General features: G+C 39.4%; 2 protein-coding genes across 6 annotated transcripts in view; both read left to right on the top strand.

Annotated features, from left to right (window-relative positions):
* LOC127641418 (acid-sensing ion channel 1B) overlaps positions 1 to 15,560 on the top strand; it is a 190,490-nt gene extending 174,930 nt beyond the window's left edge. For 4 of the 5 annotated variants that reach the window (XM_052124429.1, XM_052124428.1, XM_052124430.1 and 1 more), the window contains 6 exons: positions 2,732 to 2,788; positions 2,978 to 3,131; positions 7,310 to 7,401; positions 8,433 to 8,512; positions 10,873 to 10,974; positions 13,491 to 15,560. In XM_052124429.1, the coding sequence (XP_051980389.1) occupies positions 2,732 to 2,788; positions 2,978 to 3,131; positions 7,310 to 7,401; positions 8,433 to 8,512; positions 10,873 to 10,974; positions 13,491 to 13,586 (581 nt within the window). In that variant the 3' untranslated portion in view covers positions 13,587 to 15,560. Of the gene's footprint in view, positions 1 to 2,731; positions 2,789 to 2,977; positions 3,132 to 7,309; positions 7,402 to 8,432; positions 8,513 to 10,872; positions 10,979 to 13,490 lie in introns of all 5 variants that reach the window. The other variant, XM_052124427.1, reaches the window with a different exon arrangement.
* A 6,877-nt stretch (positions 15,561 to 22,437) lies between these two features.
* On the top strand, positions 22,438 to 24,050 carry LOC127641017 (uncharacterized). Its single transcript, XM_052123747.1, has one exon. It carries the CDS (start codon positions 22,458 to 22,460, stop codon positions 24,048 to 24,050), a length of 1,593 nt encoding a protein of 530 aa, XP_051979707.1. The 5' UTR covers positions 22,438 to 22,457.
* The last annotated feature ends 622 nt before the right edge of the window (positions 24,051 to 24,672 follow it).

Raw genomic sequence — 24,672 nt, 5'->3', positions numbered from 1 at the left:
TCTTTCGTAGCTTCATAGACAACATTGTTGATTAGTTTGTAGCTTTGTAGACAGCTGTTAATTTTAACTGGAGATTAGTTTTTAGCTTTATAAGCAACTTTTTAAATTATAATAGGAGCTTAGCTCATAGCTTCGTAAACTATTTTGGTGATTATAAAGGTGTCTTTGTTTATAGCTTCATAGATAACGTTATTAATTATAATAGGAGCTTCGTTCATAGTCAAGTGTTGATATTTGTTTGTAGCTTTATACATAACATTGTCGAATTTAGCGGGAGCTTCATTCGTAGCTTTGTAGACAACTGTTGATTTTAAGAGGAGATTCGTTCGTAGTCAACTTTCGATAGCTTCGTAGACAACATTGTCGATTTTTAGCGGGAGCTTAATTCGTAGTTTCATAGATAACCTTGTTGATTATAATAGGAGCTTCGTTCATAATCAATTGTTGGTTTTAAGATGAAATTTGTTTGTAGATCTGTTGACAACTTTATAATGGGAGATTCGTTCGCAGTCAACTGTTGATAGCTTCGTAGACAACATTGTCGATTTTTAGCGGGAGCTTAATTCGTAGTTTCGCGAACAACTTTGTAGACAATAATGGAAACTATTGATTTAAACAGGAGCTTAATTTCTTAGCTTTGTACACAACTTTGATTACAATGGGAGCTTCGTTCACAGTTTCGTCAAAAACTTTGTTGATTATAATAGGAGCTTCGTTCATAATCAATTGTTGGTTTTAAGAGGAGATTTGTTCATAGATCTGTTGACAACTTTATAATGGGAGATTCGTTCGCAGTCAACTGTTGATAGCTTCATAGATAACTTTGTTGATTCGTTTGTAGCTTTTTAGACAGCTTTATAGCTTCGTAGATAACGTTATTAATTATAATAGGAGCTTCGTTCATAGTCAGCTGTTGATTTTAACGGGATATTTGTTCGTAGCTTTATAGATAACATTGTCGAATTTAGCGGAAGCTTCATTCGTAGCTTTGTAGACAACTGTTGATTTTAAGAGGAGATTTTTTCGTAGATCTGTTGACAACTTTATAATGGGAGATTCGTTCGCTGTCAACTTTTGATAGCTTCGTAGACAACATTGTCGATTTTTAGCGGGAGCTTAATTCATAGTTTCATAGATAACTTTGTTGATTATAATGGGAGCTTTGATCGTAAACCAATTTTTCTATTTCATTGGGAGCTATGTTTGTAGCTTTGTAAACAACTTAAGCAGATTTATGCGAGAGCTTCATTCTTAAACAATTGTTCGTAAACAATTTAGTTGATTTTTAAAGGGAGCTTCGTTCGTAGCTTCGTTGACAACTGTGATTATAGTGGGAGCTTCGTTCACAGCTTCGTCAAAAACTTTGTTGATTATAAAGGTGTCTTTGTTCATAGCTATGTAGATAACTTTATTAATTATAATAGGAGCTTCGTTCATAGTCAGCTGTTAATTTTAACGGGATATTTGTTTGTAGCTTTATAGACAACATTGTCGAATTTAGCGGGAGCTTAATTCGTAGCTTCATAGATAACTTTGTTGATTAGTTTGTAGTTTTGTAGACAGCTGTTAATTTTAACTGGAGATTAGTTTTTAGCTTTATAAGCAACTTTGTAAATTATAATAGGAGCTTAGTTCGTAGCTTCGGAAACTATTTTGTTGATTATAAAGGTGTCTTTGTTTATAGCTTCATAGATAACGCTATTAATTACAATAGGAGCTTCGTTCATAGTCAAGTGTTGATATTTGTTTGTAGCTTTATAGACAACGTTGTCGAATTTAGCGGGAGCTTCATTCGTAGCTTTGTAGACAACTGTTGATTTTAAGAGGAGATTTGTTCGTAGATCTGTTGACAACTTTATAATGGGAGATTAGTTCGCAGTCAACTGTTGATAGCTTCGTAGACAACATTGTGGAGCTTAATTCGTAGCTTCATTGACAGTTTTGTTTATTATAATGGGAGCTTTGTTCGTAGTAAACTGTTGATTTTAATGGGCGCTTCGTTCACAGCTTCCTAGACAACTTTGTTAATTATATAGGGAGCATTTTAGATTTGTAGAAGTGTAGACCGCTTCATTGATCATAACGGGAGCTTCGTTGGTAGCTTTGCAGAAAACGTTGGTGACTATAATGGGACGTGATTCGTAGCTTTGTAGACAACATTGTTGCTTCATTTGTGTTTCTTTTGGCAACTATGTTGATTATAAGACAATAAGGTGTGTTCACATTTTGTCGTGAAACTAGAGCATGATTTTGCTTTTATTACATCCAATTGTTTGCTAGCTCACTCTCTCTACCTATCTTTGCAAGAGTTCTTGAGCTATTCAATGAAGGCACAGCCCTGAATAAATAGAATTAATTATAAGAGGAAATTAATTTCAGAGCGGATAACAATAGCGTGATGGACAGCGACATCTTTTAATTAACACACAGATTTGGCTTCTCTTTCACCTACAGCCAGAACATTGTGTTTGTCTCGACCTCGTTCACACCCATTAATCTTTATGTTCACTGAAATTCACCTCCAGGTCCTATTTTACCCCATAAGCAACTGAAAGGAATAACAAATTATATTTGACATACAAGCAATGTGATGCATCCAGACTTTTGGCGTTGTGACATGATTTTCATGACAGTTAAGCACATGGTAGCATTGGTTGTGTTCACTCTAAAAGCATATTTCCTTTGTACATATTGACTGTAGACTTTATGTTCTCGTCTCTTTCGTGTTTAGGAGATGCTCCGTACTGCACTCCAGAACAGTATAAGGAATGTGCTGATCCAGCTCTAGGTGAGAGAAAATTCTCGATTCTACTCACTGAGCTCTTAACAGATGGTTGAACGCGAGGGCAGGATGGGACAGCTCGATTTATGACCCTCCTAACCCCTCCACCTACCTTCCCAGGATGTGTTATTTTCCGTCATGTGTGCTGCTGTTTTTCCTAATGTCATTCCATGACTTTTCCTTCTCTGGCTCTAGATTTTCTGGTGGAGAGAGACAATGACTACTGCGTGTGCGAGACGCCCTGCAACACAACCCGTTACGGAAAAGAGCTGTCCTTCGTCAAGATCCCTAGCAAAGCATCCGCCAAATACCTCGCCAAGAAGTACAACAAGTCGGAGCAGTACATCGCGTGAGTCTCGCCGGAATACCGCAGCCGCATTTGTACGATTTTATGAGGTTTTTCTTCAAACAAAACCCTACTCAAGCAAAACAACCATCCAAAACCCAAAGTTCGACGGTTCACGCCAACCGTGACAAGACTAGGTCCTTCGCTAGGTTTTTAAGTTTGTTGCATCGCATTGGTTTGCACCTCCAAAGGGAAATCTCATTGGTTTCAAGTATGACTCTGTATGGCCGTAGGTTCATGGTGTTGGGCTAAAGCTCATATATTTCGTTTTGAGTGTGTTTATGTGTATTTATATGTTTGTGCACTCATGCGGTGACCTATCGCTGTTTGTTTAATAACTAACCGAGGTCTTTCGTCTGCCCACATTGAAGAACCAGACAGCCAATTGACACGGCAGACATGTAACACATCAACGCATTGACAAACACGCTAAGAAATGCCAGTAAATGTCTCGACTTGAGTGACCATCTGGAACAACGCAAATCCTAATTATGTTAACGGTTTAGCATGAAAGGTCAAAAGAGTTTGTTGTGCTTGTTTTGCATCTGTCTTAGCACTGCTGTGTATTTAAATGCACATATATTAGTTTAGTGTGCTGATTTACATACAGTGACACTAAATGGACACTATTTACTTTTGTAATTGTTTAATGGGGGGGGGGGGGTTGACCTTTAGGATGGGCTATAGCTTAGACTGGGGGCGTCTTCCTTGGTCTTTTTGCCGTCCGACTGTAGGGGCGAAATTTGCACTAAATCTTTGTCTTAAATTCGCATTAACTAAATGTAGAAGAGCTGCAACTGTTATTTACAGCATTTTAGAAAATGAAAAGTGAGGTCATGTGAAACATTTGTAAGTTATGTGCAGTATTTAACATTCAGAAGAGAACTCGGGTGGATTTAATCTTCAGAATGCGTTGCTTGAATGCTTATATTTGGTTAGTTTTCTGCCTGTTCAGTAAGATATTAATGACTAGCCAGTGAAATGGCCCAAAATCAAATCTCTGCATAAAACTGTGGTTTTCTTAAACTACGGAAATGAATCAGATCTAATCGTAGATCTTCCATCATCCACCTTGTTTTTGGACCGTGTAAGGGTTATGTTTTAATGTAAAACTGAGGGGCTAATGTTTCAAACCCAGATGAAATGAGGTAACGTCTGGAATTTAAAAGAGGAAGCTGCTTTTTCGTGCTTTAGTTTACATTAGCGTAAGTAAATCTGCTGCAAAAGCAGCATTAAGAGCATTTCTTATTTTAGTGTTTTTGGCTAGTAGGTGGCTTTGAAAAGCTTGGTCAGACACTTCCCACTTTCAATCAAATAATGTATTTAACTGGCACTAAAAATTACTTCCACATCATCTGCGGTGAATATGGGTAGAGAAAGGTTTGTCATTTTAGAAACAATTAGTTGTTTTCACAAAGACTCTCAATTGGTGGATTGTGACTCCAAAATGGGTCACTGGTCTCTTCTGATTGGGTAATGGACAGCACTGAAAAAAGTATTACTAAACTTGGATAGTTTAGAAACGCCCATCCTGGTTTGGAAACGCCCACTGATTACTACATTTTCATTGGCTAGTTTAGAAACACCCATCCTGGTTTGGAAACTCCCACTGATTACTACATTTTCATTGGATAGTTTAGAAACACCCATCCTGGTTTGGAAACGCCCACTGATTACTACATATTCATTGGATAGTTTAGAAACACCCATCCTGGTTTGGAAACGCCCACTGATTTTTACATTTTCATTGGATTGTTTAGAAACGCCCATCCTGGTTTGGAAACCCCCACTGATTACTACATATTCATTGGATAGTTTAGAAACGCCCATCCTGGTTTGGAAACTCCCACTGATTACTACATATTCATTGGATTGTTTAGAAACGCCCATCCTGGTTTGGAAACGCCCACTGATTACTACATTTTCATTGGATAGTTTAGAAACACCCATCCTGGTTTGGAAACTCCCACTGATTACTACATTTTCATTGGATAGTTTAGAAACACCCATCCTGGTTTGGAAACGCCCACTGATTACTACATATTCATTGGATAGTTTAGAAACACCCATCCTGGTTTGGAAACGCCCACTGATTACTACATATTCATTGGATAGTTTAGAAACACCCATCCTGGTTTGGAAACGCCCACTGATTACTACATTTTCATTGGATAGTTTAGAAACACCCATCCTGGTTTGGAAACGCCCACTGATTTTTACATTTTCATTGGATAGTTTAGAAACACCCATCCTGGTTTGGAAACGCCCACTGATTACTACATATTCATTAAATAGTTTAGAAACGCCCATCCTAGTTTGGAAACTCCCACTGATTTTTACATTTTCATTGGATTGATTAGAAACGCCCATCCTGGTTTGGAAATGCCCACTGATTACTACATTTTCATTGGATAGTTTAGAAACGCCCATCCTGGTTTGGAAACTCCCACTGATTACTACATATTCATTGGATTGTTTAGAAACGCCCATCCTGGTTTGGAAATGCCCACTGATTACTACATATTCATTGGATAGTTTAGAAACGCCCATCCTGGTTTGGAAACTCCCACTGATTACTACATATTCATTGGATTGTTTAGAAACGCCCATCCTGGTTTGGAAACGCCCACTGATTACTACATTTTCAATGGATAGTTTAGAAACACCCATCCTGGTTTGGAAACGCCCACTGATTTTTACATTTTCATTGGATTGTTTAGAAATGCCCATCCTGGTTTGGAAACGCCCACTGATTACTACATTTTCATTGGATAGTTTAGAAACGCCCATCCTGGTTTGGAAACGCCCACTGATTACTACATTTTCATTGGATAGTTTAGAAATGCCCATCCTGGTTTGGAAACGCCCACTGATTACTACATTTTCATTGGATAGTTTAGAAATGCCCATCCTGGTTTGGAAACGCCCACTGATTACTACATATTCATTAAATAGTTTAGAAACGCCCATCCTGGTTTGGAAACGCCCACTGATTACTACATTTTCATTGGATAGTTTATAAATGCCCATCCTGGTTTGACCTATAATTGCTATTTTGTTACAAATGTATCTGTCAGTTAGTAGAAGCTCATCAAATTAGACGCTTAAAATGCTTGACATGCCTTCGTCATTAAAACGATGCTAGGTGATAGAAAATACGACCACGTCTACATTAAATACATGCAATCTTTTGCAATATGGATAAAAATGGTTTTGTCTTGTGGATGAGGCCAGAAGCATACTTAACGCAGTTATGTGTATGCAATGCTAGTGCTTTGTCAATGCGCAGTATGGTTTAAAGTGCGTTCGTAGGTTACTGTGATGGTTAAAAACCTCAGTCGTCGAGTGGGCGATAGAGTTACCTTCAAAAGTCTGTACATTGAACTGTTGCTTTAAATATATTTACTTAAACTTGCTCAACACTATTCTCTTTAAACTGTTCCTTTGCCATGACAGTAGGAGGGAAAACTCACTGTGGAAGTAGCCAGTTCACACTAATGTCCGATAGAGCACTCCTTGTGGTTGTGTTAGGAATGCGTTCAGACACATTTTGGACTGCAACAGTGCACGAAATTGAGCTTGCGTCGCTAGAAGTGTGTGCGTACATGTACTAGGGGAGAGTATGTTTCGGCAATTATTCGCCACAAAAATGGACCATTTTCTTATTCAGCCTATTTAATGTAAACAAATTGGCATATTTGGGGGCCTGTGCTGTTTATAGTAATAAAACAAATGTTAATGTTTGATTTTAAGGACATTTCTGTTCATTTTGGACAATAAACTAATTTGGTTCTTTGTTGGGTTGCCACATGATATCCAATGTAAAATCTGAGTTCAGACAGAAAACCAGTTGTGAGCTGCCAAGTTAAATTATATGATCTAGTTTAACATTTGCACACAGTTTCATTTTCAATAAGCGCTATTACTTGATGGTGCCAAATGCAACTTAAGTGCTCAGCACATATCAGTTGCAGTATCAACCCCAGCTGTGTCAGAAACGGCCCAAGGCAGCACACTGGCTCGACTCCAACCATCTGCTCACAACTCCAGCAGATTACAGAATGAAATTCCGTGAAATTGGCAGAGACTGTGAATCGATGCTCTGAGGATGGTATGAAGGATGGTAGCGGAAGAGAAACCACTGTGATGTCTTCACTCTTCCCTTCTGCTGTGTTTTTTAGAGATAACATCATGGTCCTGGACATATTCTTTGAAGCTTTGAACTACGAGACCATCGAGCAGAAGAAAGCTTATGAGATAGCTGGACTTCTGGGTAAGCTGTGTGATCTTTAGAGATGAGTTCACAAGATTTGAATCTGTAGACAGTTGTGGAAATAATATGTATATGTATTTGTTTACATTACATAAATGAGACCGTTTCTTTACAGAAATACAATTAAATTGTCAATATATTGTTGCACAGTTTGTTTGTTTTTTGGTGTGCAGTGTTTGGTGTATTCTGATTACTTTTAGAAAAAAGTAGTTTTAAAATATATGTAATCAGATTACAGTAACTGACTTAAGTACGTTTCAAATGTTTATAATAATATGTAGAATACCGCATTATGTTCGGATTTACATTACTTTGTATTCGTTGAGTAGGAGAAAACCTGTGAAAAGTGTTTTAGAAATTAACTTAAGTAACTTAAGTATTTAGTAATGTGATTACTTTTCCGATGAAGTGATGAGTAGTGTAATCTGAATACAATTCCATAAAAGTAATTGGTCACTTGTAGTGGATAACGTTCCAGTTCCAGTTTAATAATTCAATTGAACTGATTCACAAGGCAATAAATGGTAAAATAACATACAAGTAATCAAATATTCACAATAAATAGTCAATACAACTTTCTATTGTGTTTTTTTGGTTGATTGCACGCCAAAACAGACATACCGAATGACACTATTCAATTTACAAAGTAAATGCTCAATTGAGGCGGTTCTGCCTAATGAATCGCTGGAGACTCAGGGGGTTTTTGGCCACTTTTTTGGCTATTCAAAAGTCAGATACAGGAAAACCGAAGGTCGGATCAGTTCGAAAATACACAGTAAACGAAGACAGAACAGTTTGAAGGTCTGCACCAAATTTGGTGTATTTATCTTAAAAGCTCTAGGAGGAGTCAATGTTAGAAATGATGGTCTTTGCTTAGTTTTCTTTTTCTTCAGAATCCCTAAGCAGAGTCTGCAGATTAAGAGTCTGTTGGCTTTATTATAGAGATATGTCTGATGATGTGATGATATGATAACTCTTTAGGACCAATTAGCTAAAATGACACTAGTAATTACCCTGCTGTACTGTTTCAGGTGATATTGGTGGACAGATGGGACTGTTCATTGGCGCCAGTATCTTAACAGTCCTGGAGCTCTTCGACTATCTCTATGAGGTAAGACCTCAAAAAGTTCTGGTTATTTCTTTCCTTCTTTTTCGAGGACTCTTCTGAAATAATTACCCCCAGTCTTGACATTTCTAGAATGTTTCTTAGTCACTCAAAATTCAGCATATCCTGCTTTCCCCCGTTATTATATTTGATCGCAGCTATAACCTTCACAAAACCAGCCGTCTCGAACAGCTGAAGCTTTTTTTCCACTTAAGACTCTTTCCCAGAGCTTCTACAATCAGCGTACGACGTGTAATGTGTTATTAGCTTTCAAGACTTTCCCCAAGACGTGATTGTGAACGAGATATCAGTATCCTGAAGGTGAAAGAGTGAAATTATCTCTTGATTGGGGAAATTGCATGTTGGCCATTGGACTGTGATAACAGGTGATCGAGCAGGTAACCGAACAGAGCAGATGAGAACTATAATGACGTGATATTTAACAGTTTAAACTGGTACAAAAGCAGGGCTGGGATTGATAACAGGTCATGTGATATTTCTGAAGCGCTGACTCCACCATATAGCCTATAATAAAATAATAGATATAAATAAATGTAGACGCACAGCTGATAAATTCACATGCGTTCTATTAAACCCGGCCGAATTGAAACACTAGTAACATCATGACAGATGGAACGGTCTTTCAGGTACAGCGGGTGAAAACTGGCGTCTTGGAGGAAATGCCGCATAAACGCTGTCAGTTCCAGGCCTCGTGTTTGTTATCTGGCTGATTTAAGTTGACTTCCTGGAACATGACAGCCGTAAGCCAATAACAAGCAGTCTATCATCCATCTCTGCCGTACCGTGTGTCAGATGGGCCTCATGGGAACTGGCACTGAGGAAAATGCCCCGGTTACATCCGCCGATCTAATGCTTCAATTATATTGTTTCTGTCAGTATCTACAACAGCAGCTTTACAAACGGAAGAAAAAACGGTTGAGTTCCAGACCATCAGATTGAGAAAATAAGCCTCACTCTCACTAGTCATAATATTACAAAGGTTTCATTATTTAAAAAAACCAAATGAACAATAAAACAAGTGCAAAAATTCCATTCCAATTATGGAACTACCTTCAGCCATGCAAAACACGCTAGCAACTGGAAAGCAACACACTAGAAACTAGAGGTCGACTGATTAATCGGTGTGATAGTTGCTTTTTCATATTTTGGTCTTGTCCATAGTTCGAAGTCTTGCAGCACACTTTAAACCATTTAGAACACCTTAACAACTGCATAGCAACTTGCAAAAATACATTTAGAGCACCTTAGCAACTACATAGCGACTCGCAAAAATACATTTAGGCCACCATAGCAACTGCATAGCAACTTGCAAAAATACATTTAGAACACCTTAGCAACTACATAGGGACTCGCAAAAATAAATTTAGGCCACCTTAGCAACTGCATAGCAACTTGCAAAAATACATTTAGAACACCTTAGCAACTACATAGCGACTCGCAAAAATAAATTTAGGCCACCTTAGCGACTACATAGCAACTTGCAAAAATACATTTAGAGCGCCTTAGCAACTCACTAAAAACCATTTAGAACACCTTAGCAACTGCATAGCAACTCGCAAAAATATATTTAGAACACCTTAGCAACTGCATAGCAACTCGTTAAAATACATTTAGGACACCTTAGCAACTGCATAGCAACTTGCAAAAATACATTTAGAGCACCTTAGCAACTGCATAGCAACTCGTTAAAATACATTTAGGACACCTTAGCAACTGCATAGCAACTTGCAAAAATACATTTAGAGCACCTTAGCAACTGCATAGCAACTTGCAAAAATACATTTAGAGCACCTTAGCAACTGCATAGCAACTCGTTAAAATACATTTAGGACACCTTAGCAACTGCATAGCAACTTGCAAAAATACATTTAGAGCACCTTAGCAACTGCATAGCAACTCGTTAAAATACATTTAGGACACCTTAGCAACTGCATAGCAACTTGCAAAAATACATTTAGAGCACCTTAGCAACTGCATAGCAACTCGCTAAAATAAATTTAGGACACCTTAGGAGCTGCATAGCAACTCACTTAAAATCATTTAGAGCACTTTAGCAACTGCATAACAACTCATAGACCTCTAGAACATTTTTCAACAAAGATCGAAGCTGTTCGTTTGCGCACCAATTTTTTTTATGCCGTTTTCCCAAGTTGAAAACACAGCGAGATGTGCAGTGTTGCGGTTAAAAACGCGTTCAGTGTGAACGGCCCTAAGACGCTTTTTGGCAGTTATCACTAATTTGGCAAGAAAGTAATACTTCTGTAAAAGCTTTAAGAACTGCTCCCCCTGTGGAAGACGGCAAAGATGTATTGTGTCTCATGCGCGCGTTTGTTCTCTCTTCACAGGTGATCAAGTTCAAACTCTGCCGCTGCGCTAAGAAGAAACATCAGCGGAGCAACAGCAACGAGCGAGGAGCCGTTCTCAGTCTGGACGATGTGAAACGTCACGTTAGTAACTATCACGCCAGTATCTGTGCTGAACCCTGCGCTCACATACTAACAGACTAACAATATCTGTCTTGACTAGTTATTTGATCAGACTGACAAAAGTTACAAATGCAAAATTAACGTTTTTTTATTATTTGAGATAAAAACCCAACATTATATTGCTTGAAACGTTACCATTATCACATGAACGGATGAAAACTGTTCATAACGGTGGTAGTAGCTACAACTGAGTAGTACATGTGACATTATTTCCATAAAATACACTGATATGTTACAAATACTAATAAAATAGATAACTAAGCGGCGGTACTCAGTTATAATGCGCGGGATGTAGGACGCTAGTATTCCATTCCGATCATTCCAAGTGATGGAAAAACTATAAACCGAAATAGAAAAAAATATGGTGCGATTTTCTAGCGATGTTGACGGTGCAATCTCTAGAAATAGTTCGCAATATCTCACTCATGTTGTGATGAATACGTAATGTACATACAGTGTATATTTATTTATCTCTCTGATCTGTCTCTCTCTCTATCCATCTGTCTGTCTCTCTTGCTATGTACCATCTATCTACTTTAAATTACACTAACAGGCAACAATGAGCGTAGTATACTACCACGCTACTCCTAATGTTTCTGCAGTATGTATATTTATTGTATGCATGGAATACTACATAAACCAAAATGTACAGATACTGTATTCCATAATGCCGTTGCTTGACTTGACCTTTAATTATGTTGGCCAACATACTGTTATTCTACAAACTTTGTTTAGGGTTTTTTATTTATTTATTTATTTATTTATTCGTAAACTGAGATAAATATTTCAAACACTTATTTCTCCCAGAGCTTTCATGCAACATTCATAGAATTTGGCACAGACCTTCAGACTGTTCAGAAACAGTGTGCTATGACTTCTCTAACTGATCGGGCTTACGGTTTTCGCACATTGGACGTTGAAAAATTGGAAAAATCTCATAGATTTATATTGATGGAATGTTCATTAATTCAAACTCCAACTGTCAAAATTTCAAATGCAAACAAACCCACGCAAGTTTTAGCATCTCTTTCTTGACTAATTTGATCAGACTGACAAAAGTCAAATTTTTGCATGAAGTTCGATTAAAAAAGTTATTAAAAAAAATTCTTGAGATGCCATTTGCTGAATTTGCATATATTGAACATTTAGAACACCTTAGCATAGCAACTCGCTAAAAAACATTTAGAACACCTTAGCAACTGCATAGCAACTCGCAAAAAAATTGAGAACACCTTAGCAACTGCATAGCAACTCGCTAAAAAACATATATAACATCTTAGCAACTGCATAGCAACTCGCAAAAAACATTTAGAACATCATAGCAACTGCATAGCAACTCGCTAAAAAACATTTAGAACACCTTAGCAACTACATAGCAACGCGCAAAAATACTTTTAGGATACCTTAGCAACTGCATAGCAACTCGCAAAAATACATATAATATACATATACATATAATGAGGTCATTTGACAACAATTACTCTAGAAACTTTGGAAGGTGGGGGCGGGGGGCTGTTTATTCGTACACCAAGATAAAAATTGTAAACACTAACTCCCCCTAGAGCTTTCAAGCTACATCCACAAAATTTGGCACAGACCTTCAGACTGTTCTGAAACAGTGTGCTATGTCTTTTCTAACTGAACGGACATACGGTTTTCACCAAAAGTTGGAAAAATCACAGATTTACATTGACAGAATGTTCGTTAATTCAAACTCCAACTGTCAAAAATTCAAATGTAAACAAACCCACGCAAGTTTGTTGTTTATCAACATCTCTTTTTTGACTGATTTGATCAGACTGACAAAAAGTACAAATTTTGCACGAAATCCTATGAAAAATGTAAAGAAAATAAATTAAGGAGTTTTGCGGAACGTCGCACACTTTGATGCGGTCAAAGATCAATAAAATGCGCAATACCAGTAAGACAGCATGTCAGCTTCCTCGTCTAACTCAACGTGATAAACAATATCTCAATATAAATAAACATGCATAGACTTGACACCCTGGCAACTGTAGCAAAACTGCATGAAATGTCACTCAACCGACCAGAGCCTCTTTACAAAACTGCATGAGGATGAAGTGCATCAAGTATATCGCATGCCCAAGTGCTAAAACGTACTAAACTGCATACATTAACTATTTAATAGATGCTGCTATCCAAAGAGACTTATTATGCACTGATAGTCAGGAGATTTGGTCTGGGCTTTTATAGATTTCTAGAATGAGATATAAGGGGTTCAGTCAGTAATTAAACTGTATTTCATTCAAGGTGTCAGTTCAATAGGAATTGCATTGAGTGGGTCAGTATCAGCCGTGACTCTGGTCTGTGGAGGAAGTAAATTCAGTTTGCTCTAATTAGACGTCTGAAGGGCCGATGTTTCTAACTGCTGCTGTCATCTTCTCTTTTCTCTGTTTCATCTGTCTGCCTCTGTCTGTCTGCCTGTATCTATCTTGTCTGTTGATCTGTCTTCTCAGGCACCCTGTGACAACCTTCGTACCCCGTCAACCTACCCAGCTAACATGCTACCTCACCATCCCGGCCAGGGCAACTTCGAAGATTTTACCTGCTGAAAAACGACCAAAGCAGACCACATGATAACCACGACAATTACAAAAACCTTCCAAGGGATCTTCAGCAGACCACAAGAACAACATGGAGCCCGTCTCAAACAAACCCCAGTATATTTGAACAAACACGTTACGTGGAAACGTACAAAACTTTTGATGATTTTCTGAACACTCAAAGGAAGTACTGCCTCCGAATCGAAACTCCTAGAAGCCTTGTCAGCGCCGAGCGTTCTCCCAAAGGACCCTGATGCCTTTTGTGTACATAGCGGCGAAACTGTCTTAAGATGAGTGGCTTGTGTAGGTCAGTAGATAAATATAACGCGTATTCACTGTATGTAGCCTCATTAGTCTCCTGAATTCTGACTGGACCAATCCAGCCTCTATGTATTTTATGAGAATGTAATTTAATCCCGGACAAGGCAGCCGTTATTCGCGTCATCGGGGAAGTTTGGGTCCCATATGACATTGGGTTTAGCTGTGTGGTCGTGCCATGCGCATTCCATCTTGTAAATGCATGCTGGTCCTTTGCATGTTTTTAGTTTAATTTAGACTTCATTATTATGATCGCCAAGTTTTCCTTAATTATGTACAGTTGGACGATGGTAATCATGTTTGTGTGTGTGTGTGTGTGCAAACAGATTTTGCTGTCCTTGTAGAAACGTAATTCCTGAAAATATCCCAACAAAAATGGCAAATGGTTCACGAAACAAGGTGTTTTAGAGTCGGGTAGTATTCAAATCTGGATTAATTAGCATATTATGTTATGTTAAGTTACAAGTCCCTATAAAGATACCTCCCAAACGTATTTGGACACCTAAGCCGCATTCAAACGTTTCTAAATATCAGTGCATTATATAACAAAATATCAGCGCAAGTGATGTTTATTTTCCAAAGAAACGGTCATGCATATTTTAAATATTTATTTCACCCCAATTTTGAACGCCCAATTTCTAACGCCCAATTCCCAATTGGTTGCTCTATGTCCTCGTAGTGGCGTGGTGACTCGCCTCAACCCGTGTGGCGGAGGACGAATCTCAGTTGCCTCCGCGTCTGAGAACGTCAATCTGCGCATCTTATCATGTGACTTGTTGAGCGCGTTGCCACGGAGACGTAGCGCGTGTGGAGGCTTCACGCTATTCTCTGCAACGTATTCTACGCCCCATCGAGAGCGAAAACCACATTATAGCGGCCACGAGGAGGTTACCCCATGTGACTCTACCCTCCCTAGCAACCGTGCCAATTTGGTTGCTAAGGAGACCTGGCTAGAGTCACTCAACACGAACTAGCTAACTCCAGGGGTGGTAGCCAGTGTCTTTTACCTCGTTAGATGGTAAAATATCAACGCTAGAAATGCCACTAGAGAACTAAAGTGTAAACAGATTTTTCTTGCGCTAACATCGGCTGATATTGACCGTTGACTAGCTATTTTTTTCAGCATCTTGCGCAGGAACGCTACATTTTTTCTACATCAACTTTAAAATATGCTTCAGTCTGTTATATCCATTGCACTGCGGCAAACATTTTTAGCGCAAGAACGTGGTCAATCTAAATGGCCGCTAACTTAAAACGGTAACTAAAATGTTTTGCTTAAAAAGTGATCTTTATTTCAGATATTTTGTATCTATTGCAATGACATTTAGACATTTATAATGTTAATTAAGTGTCTAAATACATTTGGGTTCACTGTATGAATAAATGATTGTGTGCGAGTGTCTATGTGTGATGCTTTGAATTTTATTCTGTTAATGAAAAGTGAACTGTGTGTGTTGAAATAAAACGTCATATCAAAGCACAAACGAGACCACCGATATGTAAAGGTGAGGTTAAAGAATGATAAATATACTTATCAGTGTTATAATCATGATAATCAGCTGATTCATTATTCTGTTAATCTTTTTTACTACCAACGTACATATTGCCTGATAGTCCAGTCGGCATATTTGCAGGTAATAAATAGACTGTTCTATATATCTATGAAGGTACAATAAATATCATTCATAATTTTACGATGGGTCTCATATTTCATTCAGTGTAGGTGTTTGATTATTTATGTTTAAAGGTGTGTAACTTTTAGTGCTACAAACTGCATTGCAAAAAATGATGGTTTTCAAACAGGTTTCCTGACAAAATAATAATGATTTTACCTATTACTTGTGTCTTGTTTTCCAGATAAAATATCAGAACATTTTTTAAATGTAGTGACGTTTATGCTTATAACAAGAAAAAAAGATTCGCCAATGGGGTTAGTTAAAAACTCAATTCAAAGGGGAAACAAGTTTATTTTTTTCCCCATTGGCAAATAGTTTTGTCTTGGGTTAAGCATAAATCCCACCAAATTTTGTTGGATTTCTCTGAAAACAAGCCTTAATATCTCAAGCTATTCTGGGGCCGGTTGCATAAAACTGTTTTAGACTAGTCTTACTAGTTAGTCGTCTAAAATGTTGGTCTTAATTTTTTCAGTCAGTTGCATAAAAACTTCGATCAGTCTAATTAAAGACCAAAATGTAAGACGGCACACCTCAGGCTAACTTTTGTTTACATTCAGCTGAGCCAGTGGGGGCTGAAAGGGGCGCGAGTTGACACTTGGTTGAAGACTTTGACTTCATAAATGGTAACAAAATGTTGTGTTTTTAATTATTTGGGTTAAATCACTAAATGTGTTTATTAAATACATTTTGAAGCACTGTAGACCTCTAATAAGCAAATATTCTCAGCGAATAAAAAATGTATTGAGCGTCCACTGTCGGCCATTTTTTTTAAGCTGTTCAATGTCTTATTTTTCCCACAATGCAATGCAAATTAGTCTGTCTTACTAAAGACAACTGTGAGCTTATTTTATGCAACAGGCTTTCTATGGCATCTTTAGCTAGTCAAACTAATTGTTAGATGCAGTCTTAAAGTTAATGGCTATGTTTATGCAACCGGCCCCTGTTCTACATTTACATTTATGCATTTGGCAGACACTTTTATCCAAAGTGACTTACAGTGCACTTATTACAGGGACAATCCCCCCGGAGCAACCTGGAGTTAAGTGTCTTACTCAAGGACACAATGGTGGTGGCAGTGGGGATCGAACCAGCAACCTTCTGATTACCAGTTATGTGCTTAGACCACTACACCACCACCACTCCTAGTCAATCTCAAGTAATTTTTCCTTGTTTTCAGGATGTTTAGGTATTTCACCCAAAAGTAAGACAAAAACACTTTTTTTAGTGCGCCCCAAACTCCATGACACCATTATATATATATATATATATTAAACAAATGGAACCAGTTTTTGATTTTCACATTCCTCTCTGGTATGAGAGAAACTAAACGTTGTCCAATTTAACTAGATTAACGATGATGTAACTTAGTATGATACTGAATAACGACCCAATCAGATCTTCGGGATCAGATTGTTCTCCGGCCCACCCTGTGGGTGGACAAGGATGGGGTAATGCTGGGGATGGCATGTGCTCTGTTTGTGTAAAGAAAGTGAGTCATTTCCTGCTGTCGTCGCTGTGCTGATGTGTGACGCGTGGAGAACTGCCAACAACGGTAGCCAGCTGAGATCTCCATTAACCCAAGTCCACGCTACACTAGTACCCTTGAACGTTTCCTTCATGTTATCCAAAGGCATAAATATATATACACATTTTGACAGATGCATTTAATCTTGATATGTCTCAGCAAACACAGAACATTCCCTGAATGTTAGCCTATGGCTCCCGTTTGGTTATTTTTGGGAAACCCATTCCGTTTTTCCTGTTTCCACTGAAACAGGAAGTCGGGCAGGACATATCAAAAGATTTATCCATCTTTTTATTTACATAAATAGCCGTTTGTTTACATCAGTGACTCGTGATTGGCCACAAGCATCCTCTTGAATGACTGTTATTGGATCCACCCCTAAGTGCAGGATGATGTCATCAGTACCTTTGATCTGTTTTACCAGAAGAAAAAGACTTTAAATCCACTTGTCAGTGGATACAAGCGGACATCAATAGACGTGGACGACCGACACAAAACGTTTGATTTTGATTTCATGGACGTTGTGTCAAATTTGGCAATACTTTATAATAACTTTCATTAACAAACCTTACGTAAAACGTTTTAACTGGACCCAAGATGATTTCCTGCCCTAACCTGAGCTTGGCTTGGAACAACATTAGGGTGAGTGAATGATGATAGAAGTTTCATTTTTTGATGAACTATCCTTTTAATCATTCATTCTTGCATTTAGGATTATTAACAAACACAAGTGTGTATCTGCAATCGGCTGATGGACATTACTACATTTGACCTTGCAGATATTCACAGCTTCATTTATTAACCCATTAGTCACAGACTGATCCTCATACACACACATTTAGTGAATTATGGTATTGATTTTAGTCGGTGCTAATGGAAACTGAGTTTAATGATGTCATTTGAGTGCGGTGAATGATGTGTGTAAGAGCCAAATAAGAATTAGTTCATCTAAAGTAATAGTTTAATTTAAAAACAGTTAAGTGTTAAAAAAGGGAAACTATTTCTTGAAAATTCATTAGAAATGTATTGGTATAAAATCCATAATTTAGTAATGTTTAGGTTTGATAACATTTCAGTGTTTGAGCTTCCAATCAGGTAGTATTACGTCATAGCGTATTATGTGATGTAGTTTTTAGTTTGAAGTTAGAAATGTTGGAAGCAACACAGTTTTTTGACCGTGCGTACCATGTATGTGTACTTTTTATGTTAAATAAGTAAACATTTAAAAAGAAGACCGTTTGGTTTGTTCGTGTTTCAAATACTGGTTGTATTAAGACTGACTTCAAAAGGTGGTAGAAGAATTAGAAGAAACGAGACGCCATCACATTAGTCAAAAAACTCGCTAAAATAAGCGGTCACGGAAAACGGGTGATCCGCCAAGGCTTTCTCCAAGATACGGTATCGAAAACTACCTTTTATCTATGAGGATGGTCAAGGAAGGACGTGATACGGATGCATGAAGATAATGAGTGAGTTCGGAAGAAAACGAAAAAAACCTACGGCTCTGTGTTAGAAACTGCAAACGGTGAACTTCTCCCTGCATAAAACGTATGCTGATAGCAAGCTTGATTCAGTCAATGCGGAGGTGTGGCGATCTTTAAGAAGTTGTTTTGCACTCGGTTTATTAAGAAAAAAAATTATCTGAAGAAAGTGCTCCGTTTGCATGCTTACAACTAAAGAATTAACTCTGCAATTTGTAAGATGGCTGAGGAAGGTGAACATAGATGTATCGAGGATACAATGGAACAGGGAAGGTCACATAAGCTGACAGAGAAGGCATTAGAGGAGAGATTGCAGAGGTGCATTGCACTGAGGAGACGAACATTAGGAACTCTGACAAGCAAAAGAAAAGAGTTAGAGACAATGATGAGTGATGCTCAAAATTTACAAATGGTGAAAAATATGATGGAAAATGATTTTGCAACGTCACTAAATGAGTTTAACCGTCTCAACAACGAAGTTGCAAATCTTTTGACTGAAGATGAAAAAACATTTGATCAAGAGAACTGGGTCGAACTTAAAATGGCAACAATTAGAGGATTTATGAAAATGACTAAAAAGTGGATTGCAACTAAGCATGAACCCATACTGACAGTGGAAAATGTACTGCAAGAAGAAAATAATGTGGTTGATTATTTGCAAGAAACTGTTAAATCAAATGACAGCGTTTCACAGGTAGGGGTCAGCGATGTTGCACATGCAAGCCAACGTGGATCACAAGTAAGTCGAACTTCAGCTGCATCACGAGTATCGTCAACAAGAGCTAGACAGGAAGCAGAACATGCAGCCCTGCTCGAACGTGCTGCAGCACTAAAGAAAATGCAACAGCTTGAGTTTGAAGCAGCTAGAATCAAAGCTGAAAAGGATGAGTTAGAGTTGGAAACTGCATTAGCTGAGAGCAAAGCAAAATTAAGGGTGCTTAAAGAATATGAGAGATCTGAAGATGATTTGAGTAGCTACGCAACAGCACAAAAGCCACGAGGTGGACATGTGAAGGAAAGAACTAGCATTATGCTCCCACAACAAGCTAATACTGAACATTCATGTTCAACCACAAACGCGACACTCCGAATACAACAACAGTCACAATCAGTCTCCAATTATTTGCCTAATGCTCAAGCTAACAGAGGTGATGACATACTAGCGGTTATGCAAAAACAGAATGTAATCACTGAGTTACTTGTAAAACAACAGCAGCTATCTCATCTACCAACAAAAGACATTCCTGTGTTCAAGGGTGATGCGCTACAATACAAATCTTTCATGAGGGCATTTGAGCACGCTAATAGAGCAGAAAACCAGCAATGATCAAGATAAATTGTACTTCTTGGAACAATTTACGGCCGGTGAACCTCAAGAGCTTGTTCGCAGCTGTGCTCATATGACACCTAACAAAGGTTACTGCGAGGCAAAGCGATTACTTCATAAGCACTATGGGGATGAATTACGGATTGCCAGTGCGTACATTGACAAAGCACTCAAATGGCCTCAAGTGAAGTCTGATGATGGGAAAGCATTGAACGCCTATGCAATGTTTTTGATTGGATGTCGCAATACTATGGAAGACATCGAATTCTTAGAGGAGATGGACAACCCAACCAACTTACGGACAGTGGTGTCTAAGCTACCGTACAAAATGAGGGAACGTTAGCGTGCTGAAGCTTATGACATGAAAGAGCTGAAGAGGCAGGAGAGCAAAGTTTGCTGATTTGGTGAACTACATAGACCGCCAAGCTAGAATAGCGATGGATCCCCTCTTTGGTAATATTTCAGACAGCCGCCCAACCTCTAGTGGAAAGATTGACCATAAAGATAAGCATTATGGAAGGAAAGAGGTCCGTGGAAGCAGTTTCACGATCAATGTTTCCACCGAAACCAAAGGGCCTCAAGAAACACATGTTAAACCAGCGAACTCAAGTAAAACTGTGAGTGCCTTTGAGAAGCCGTGTTTGTACTGCCAGCAACCTCACACCCTTGCCTCATGTAGCAAAATCAAAGATCAACCACATAAAGAGCGTGTGGATTTCTTAAAACTGAAGGGCTTATGTTTTGGATGCTTAGTTCGGGTCATCTTAGCAAATTCTGCAAAAGAAGAATTGAGTGTAAAGAATGTGCTTTAAAGCATCCAGACATTCTGCACATAATAAAAGAAGAAGGTTCTGTCTCACCTGAAAAGAAAGATGGTCGTCATGGAAGTGAAGTATCGTGTGCTCAAGTTTCTATTCTGCAAGAGTCCTGTAGCCTCACGGGGCCGGAGAAGCTGAAATGTGTGCTGTCAATAGTACCGGTGAAGATCAAGTCGAAAAAGAGTGACAAATGTGTTGAAACATACGCCTTTCTGGACCCGGAAGCACAGCAACGTTCTGCACAAAGGACCTGCAAAAGAAACTGAACATTAAAGGGAAACCGACACGAATACTTCTTAGCACCATGGGTCAAGACAAACCAGGAGAACAGAAGCTCATGAATAGTTTCGTCATATCAGACCTGGAAGTGTGTGGGCTGGAAGACACCAAGTTCATTGAGCTACCTAAGGTGTTCACTCATAGCAACATACCTGTTCACACCGAGAACATACCTAAACAGTCAGATATCCAGAAGTGGCCTTATCTCAATGAAGTACGCTTGCCAGAGATAGCAGCGGATGTAGGTCTGCTTATTGGAGCTAACTGTTCAAGAGCAATGGAGCCATGGCACGTTATTAATGCTGAGGATGGAGGCCCTTATGCCGTGAAGACTGCCATTGGCTGGGTTGTCAATGGGCCTGTAAGAAAGGAACTGGATGATGCAATGAATGAAACGCCTACGTTTTCAGTAAACAGAATCTCTGTGATGGAGATTGAGAAGCTGCTGGTTCAACAGTATAACACTGATTTTCCAGAGCGTAACTACGATGACCGAGAGGAGATGTCTCATGAAGACAAACAGTTTTTGCACTTTGTGCAGAAAACGGCAATTTTTGAGAACGGGCATTACAGCATTGGACTGCCAATCAGGAATGAGAAGCTCCAAATGCCTAACAACCGTTGTGTGGCGGAACAGCGCATAGCCTGTTTGCTCAGAAAGTTCAAGAAGAATCCTGAATTCTTTGAAGAGTACAAGGGCTTTATGGAGACCATAATTGGCAAAGGTTACGCTGTCCAAGTTCCATTCCAACAGCTGAACCAGGACAGCAACAGGCTGTTTTACATACCACATCACGGGGTGTATCACCCGAAGAAAGGAAAGCTGCGGGTGGTCTTCGACTGCACAGCTTCGTTTCAGGATAGGTCTCTGAATAGTGAGCTGCTCCAAGGACCTGACTTGACCAACACGTTAGTTGGTGTCCTTTTAAGATTTCGTGAGGAGCCAGTAGCTATAATGGCGGACATCGAGTCGATGTTTTATCAGGTCAAGGTACCAGAACGTGACGCAGACCTACTCCGTTTTCTTTGGTGGCCCAACGGCAAGTTGAACGAGCCTATGGAGGAATTTCGAATGACCGTGCACCTCTTCGGAGCCACTTCCTCACCAAGTGTTGCCTCATATGCACTGAAAAGAACTGCTGAAGATAACAGGGCTGATGCATCTCCAGAAGCTGTCCGGACAGTCCTGCGCAACTTCTACGTGGATGACTGTCTGAAGAGTGTAGCTAAAGAAGAAGATGCGGTGACCTTAGCTAGAGATCTTCGGACCCTGTGTGCCAGCGGAGGCTTCACTTTAACAAAGTGGATGAGCAATAGCAGGAAAGTGTTAATGTCAATCTCTGAAGTGCATAGAGCCAGTGAAGTGAAAGATCTGGATCTAAGACATGACGCTTTGCCGGTCGAGAGGACCCTCGGTGTACAGTGGGACACAGAAACTGATACTTTCACCTACAGTATGAAGCTGCAAGACAAGCCGATGACCAGAAGAGGCATTTTATCAGTAGTGAATTCCATCTACGACCCACTTGGCTTTCTGGCTCCAGTCATCTTGCCCGCTAAACTTCTGTTGAAAGATCTTTGTAAAGAAAAATACGGATGGGATGAGAACATTGGCGGAAAACACGCTGAAGATTGGAAAAGATGGATCAAAGACGTCAGTCATCTCTCTACCTTCCATGTGAGCAGGTGTTTGAAGCCTACAGATTTTGGATGCACTGCAGCAGCACAGTTACATCATTTTTCAGACGCTTCAGAGTCTGCATACGGCACAGTGTCTTATCTGCTGCTAGAGAATAGCCAAGGTGAGAAGCGTTGTGCATTCCTCATGGGGAAGTCAAGAGTGGCCCCACTCAAACTGGTCACCATTCCCAGACTGGAGTTGACTGCAGCAGTTGTCGCTGTTAAAATAGACAAGATGTTACATCAAGAGCTTCAAGTTCCACTGCAACGATCTATTTTCTGGACAGACAGCACTACAGTGCTCAGATATATTGACAGTGAAACTGCTCGTTTTAAAACATTTGTTGCGAACAGAATCTCGTTGATCCGAGAAGCAACCAAGCCATCGCAATGGAAGTACGTCAGAACAACGGAAAATCCTGCAGATCAAGCCAGCAGGGGCCTGAAAGCTAAGAGTTTGGTCCAAGGAGGAATATGGATCAATGGGCCGGACTTCTTGCTGAACAATGAATGTGACTGGTCAGAACAGCCTGTGCAAAGGAAAGAAAGCTTTCAAAATGATCCGGAAGTCAAGAATGGAGCTACAGTCAATATGATCAAAGTTGAAGAAAACATTGAACCAATTAACAAACTAATCAACTATTACTCGGACTGGCATAAACTAAAAAGATCAGTGGCCTGGATTTTAAAGGTGAAGGAAAATCTGTGGAAACTGAAAGAGGAAAGAAAGGAAATATCAAGAACTATCAGGCAAACTGAAAAGGACTCTGAAAAGGAAAGATCAAAGTTAAAACAACAAATGAAGAAATTCAAAGCAACAGAAAATAAATCACTTACCTTGGACGATCTAGTTGCTGCAGAGTCAGAAATTATCCAATTTAGTCAAAAACAACAGTTTGGAGAAGAAATCAAAGTACTGGAGAAAGGTAAACCGCTCAGACGCAGCAGTCAGCTGTTCAAACTGGATCCGATTCTTCAAGATGGCACGTTAAGGGTTGGCGGAAGACTCAACAAGTCTGCCATGCCAGAAAATGCAAAACATCCAGCAATTCTTTCAAAGCACAGCAGAGTTGCTACATTGATTTTGAGAGACATACACCAAAGAACAGGACACTGTGGACGCAGTTATGTCTTGGCACAACTGAGATGCAGGTACTGGATCCCACAAGCCAATTCTGCAATTCGAAAGATAATCAACAAATGTACAGTGTGCCGCAGGAATAATGGAAAGGTTGGTGAGCAAAAGATGGCAAACCTGCCTGAAGATAGGGTCTTGCCAGATAAACCTCCTTTCACAAATACCGGCGTTGATTTCTTCGGGCCGTTTGACACCAAGCGGGGCCGGGAACAGTCAAAAGGTACGGCGTGATGTTCACTTGCCTCACACTCAGAGCGGTGCACATCGAAGTTGCGGATAGCCTCGACACAGACTCCTGCATTAATGCAATTCGTCGCTTTATGTGTAGAAGAGGTCAAGTCACCATCATGCGTTCTGACAACGGCACAAATTTTGTGGCCGCTGAAAGAGAGTTGAGAGAAGCCATTCAACAGCTGGATAATGACAAGATTGAAAAAGCCTTGCAGCCAAATGGAATAAAGTGGATATTCAACAGCCCGGCCGCCGCACCAAGGCGGGGTTTGGGAAAGACAAATTAGGACTGTGCGAAGAATCCTTAACTCCCTGTTGAAAGAGCAGGCAGTGAGCGATGATTGTCTTCTGACAATAATGTGCGAGGTTGAAAGCATCATCAACGGCAGGCCTCTTACAACTGTTTCAGATGATGTGAATGACATAGAACCTCTAACACCCAATCACTTATTGCTGTTGAAATCTCAACCCAACATGCCTCCAGGGATTTTCAGCAAAGATGACATGTACACAAGAAAGAGATGGAAGCAAGTCCAATATCTTGTGGATTTATTTTGGACTAGATGGACACGTGAATACCTTCCAATTCTTCAGGAGTGCCAGAAATGGCTGAAGCCAAGAA

The sequence above is a fragment of the Xyrauchen texanus genome, chromosome 50, assembly GCF_025860055.1.
Source record: "Xyrauchen texanus isolate HMW12.3.18 chromosome 50, RBS_HiC_50CHRs, whole genome shotgun sequence".
NCBI classification, from domain to species: domain Eukaryota; kingdom Metazoa; phylum Chordata; class Actinopteri; order Cypriniformes; family Catostomidae; genus Xyrauchen; species Xyrauchen texanus.
Note: the sequence above shows the minus strand (reverse complement) of the source record. Positions and strands in the feature narration are given on the sequence as shown.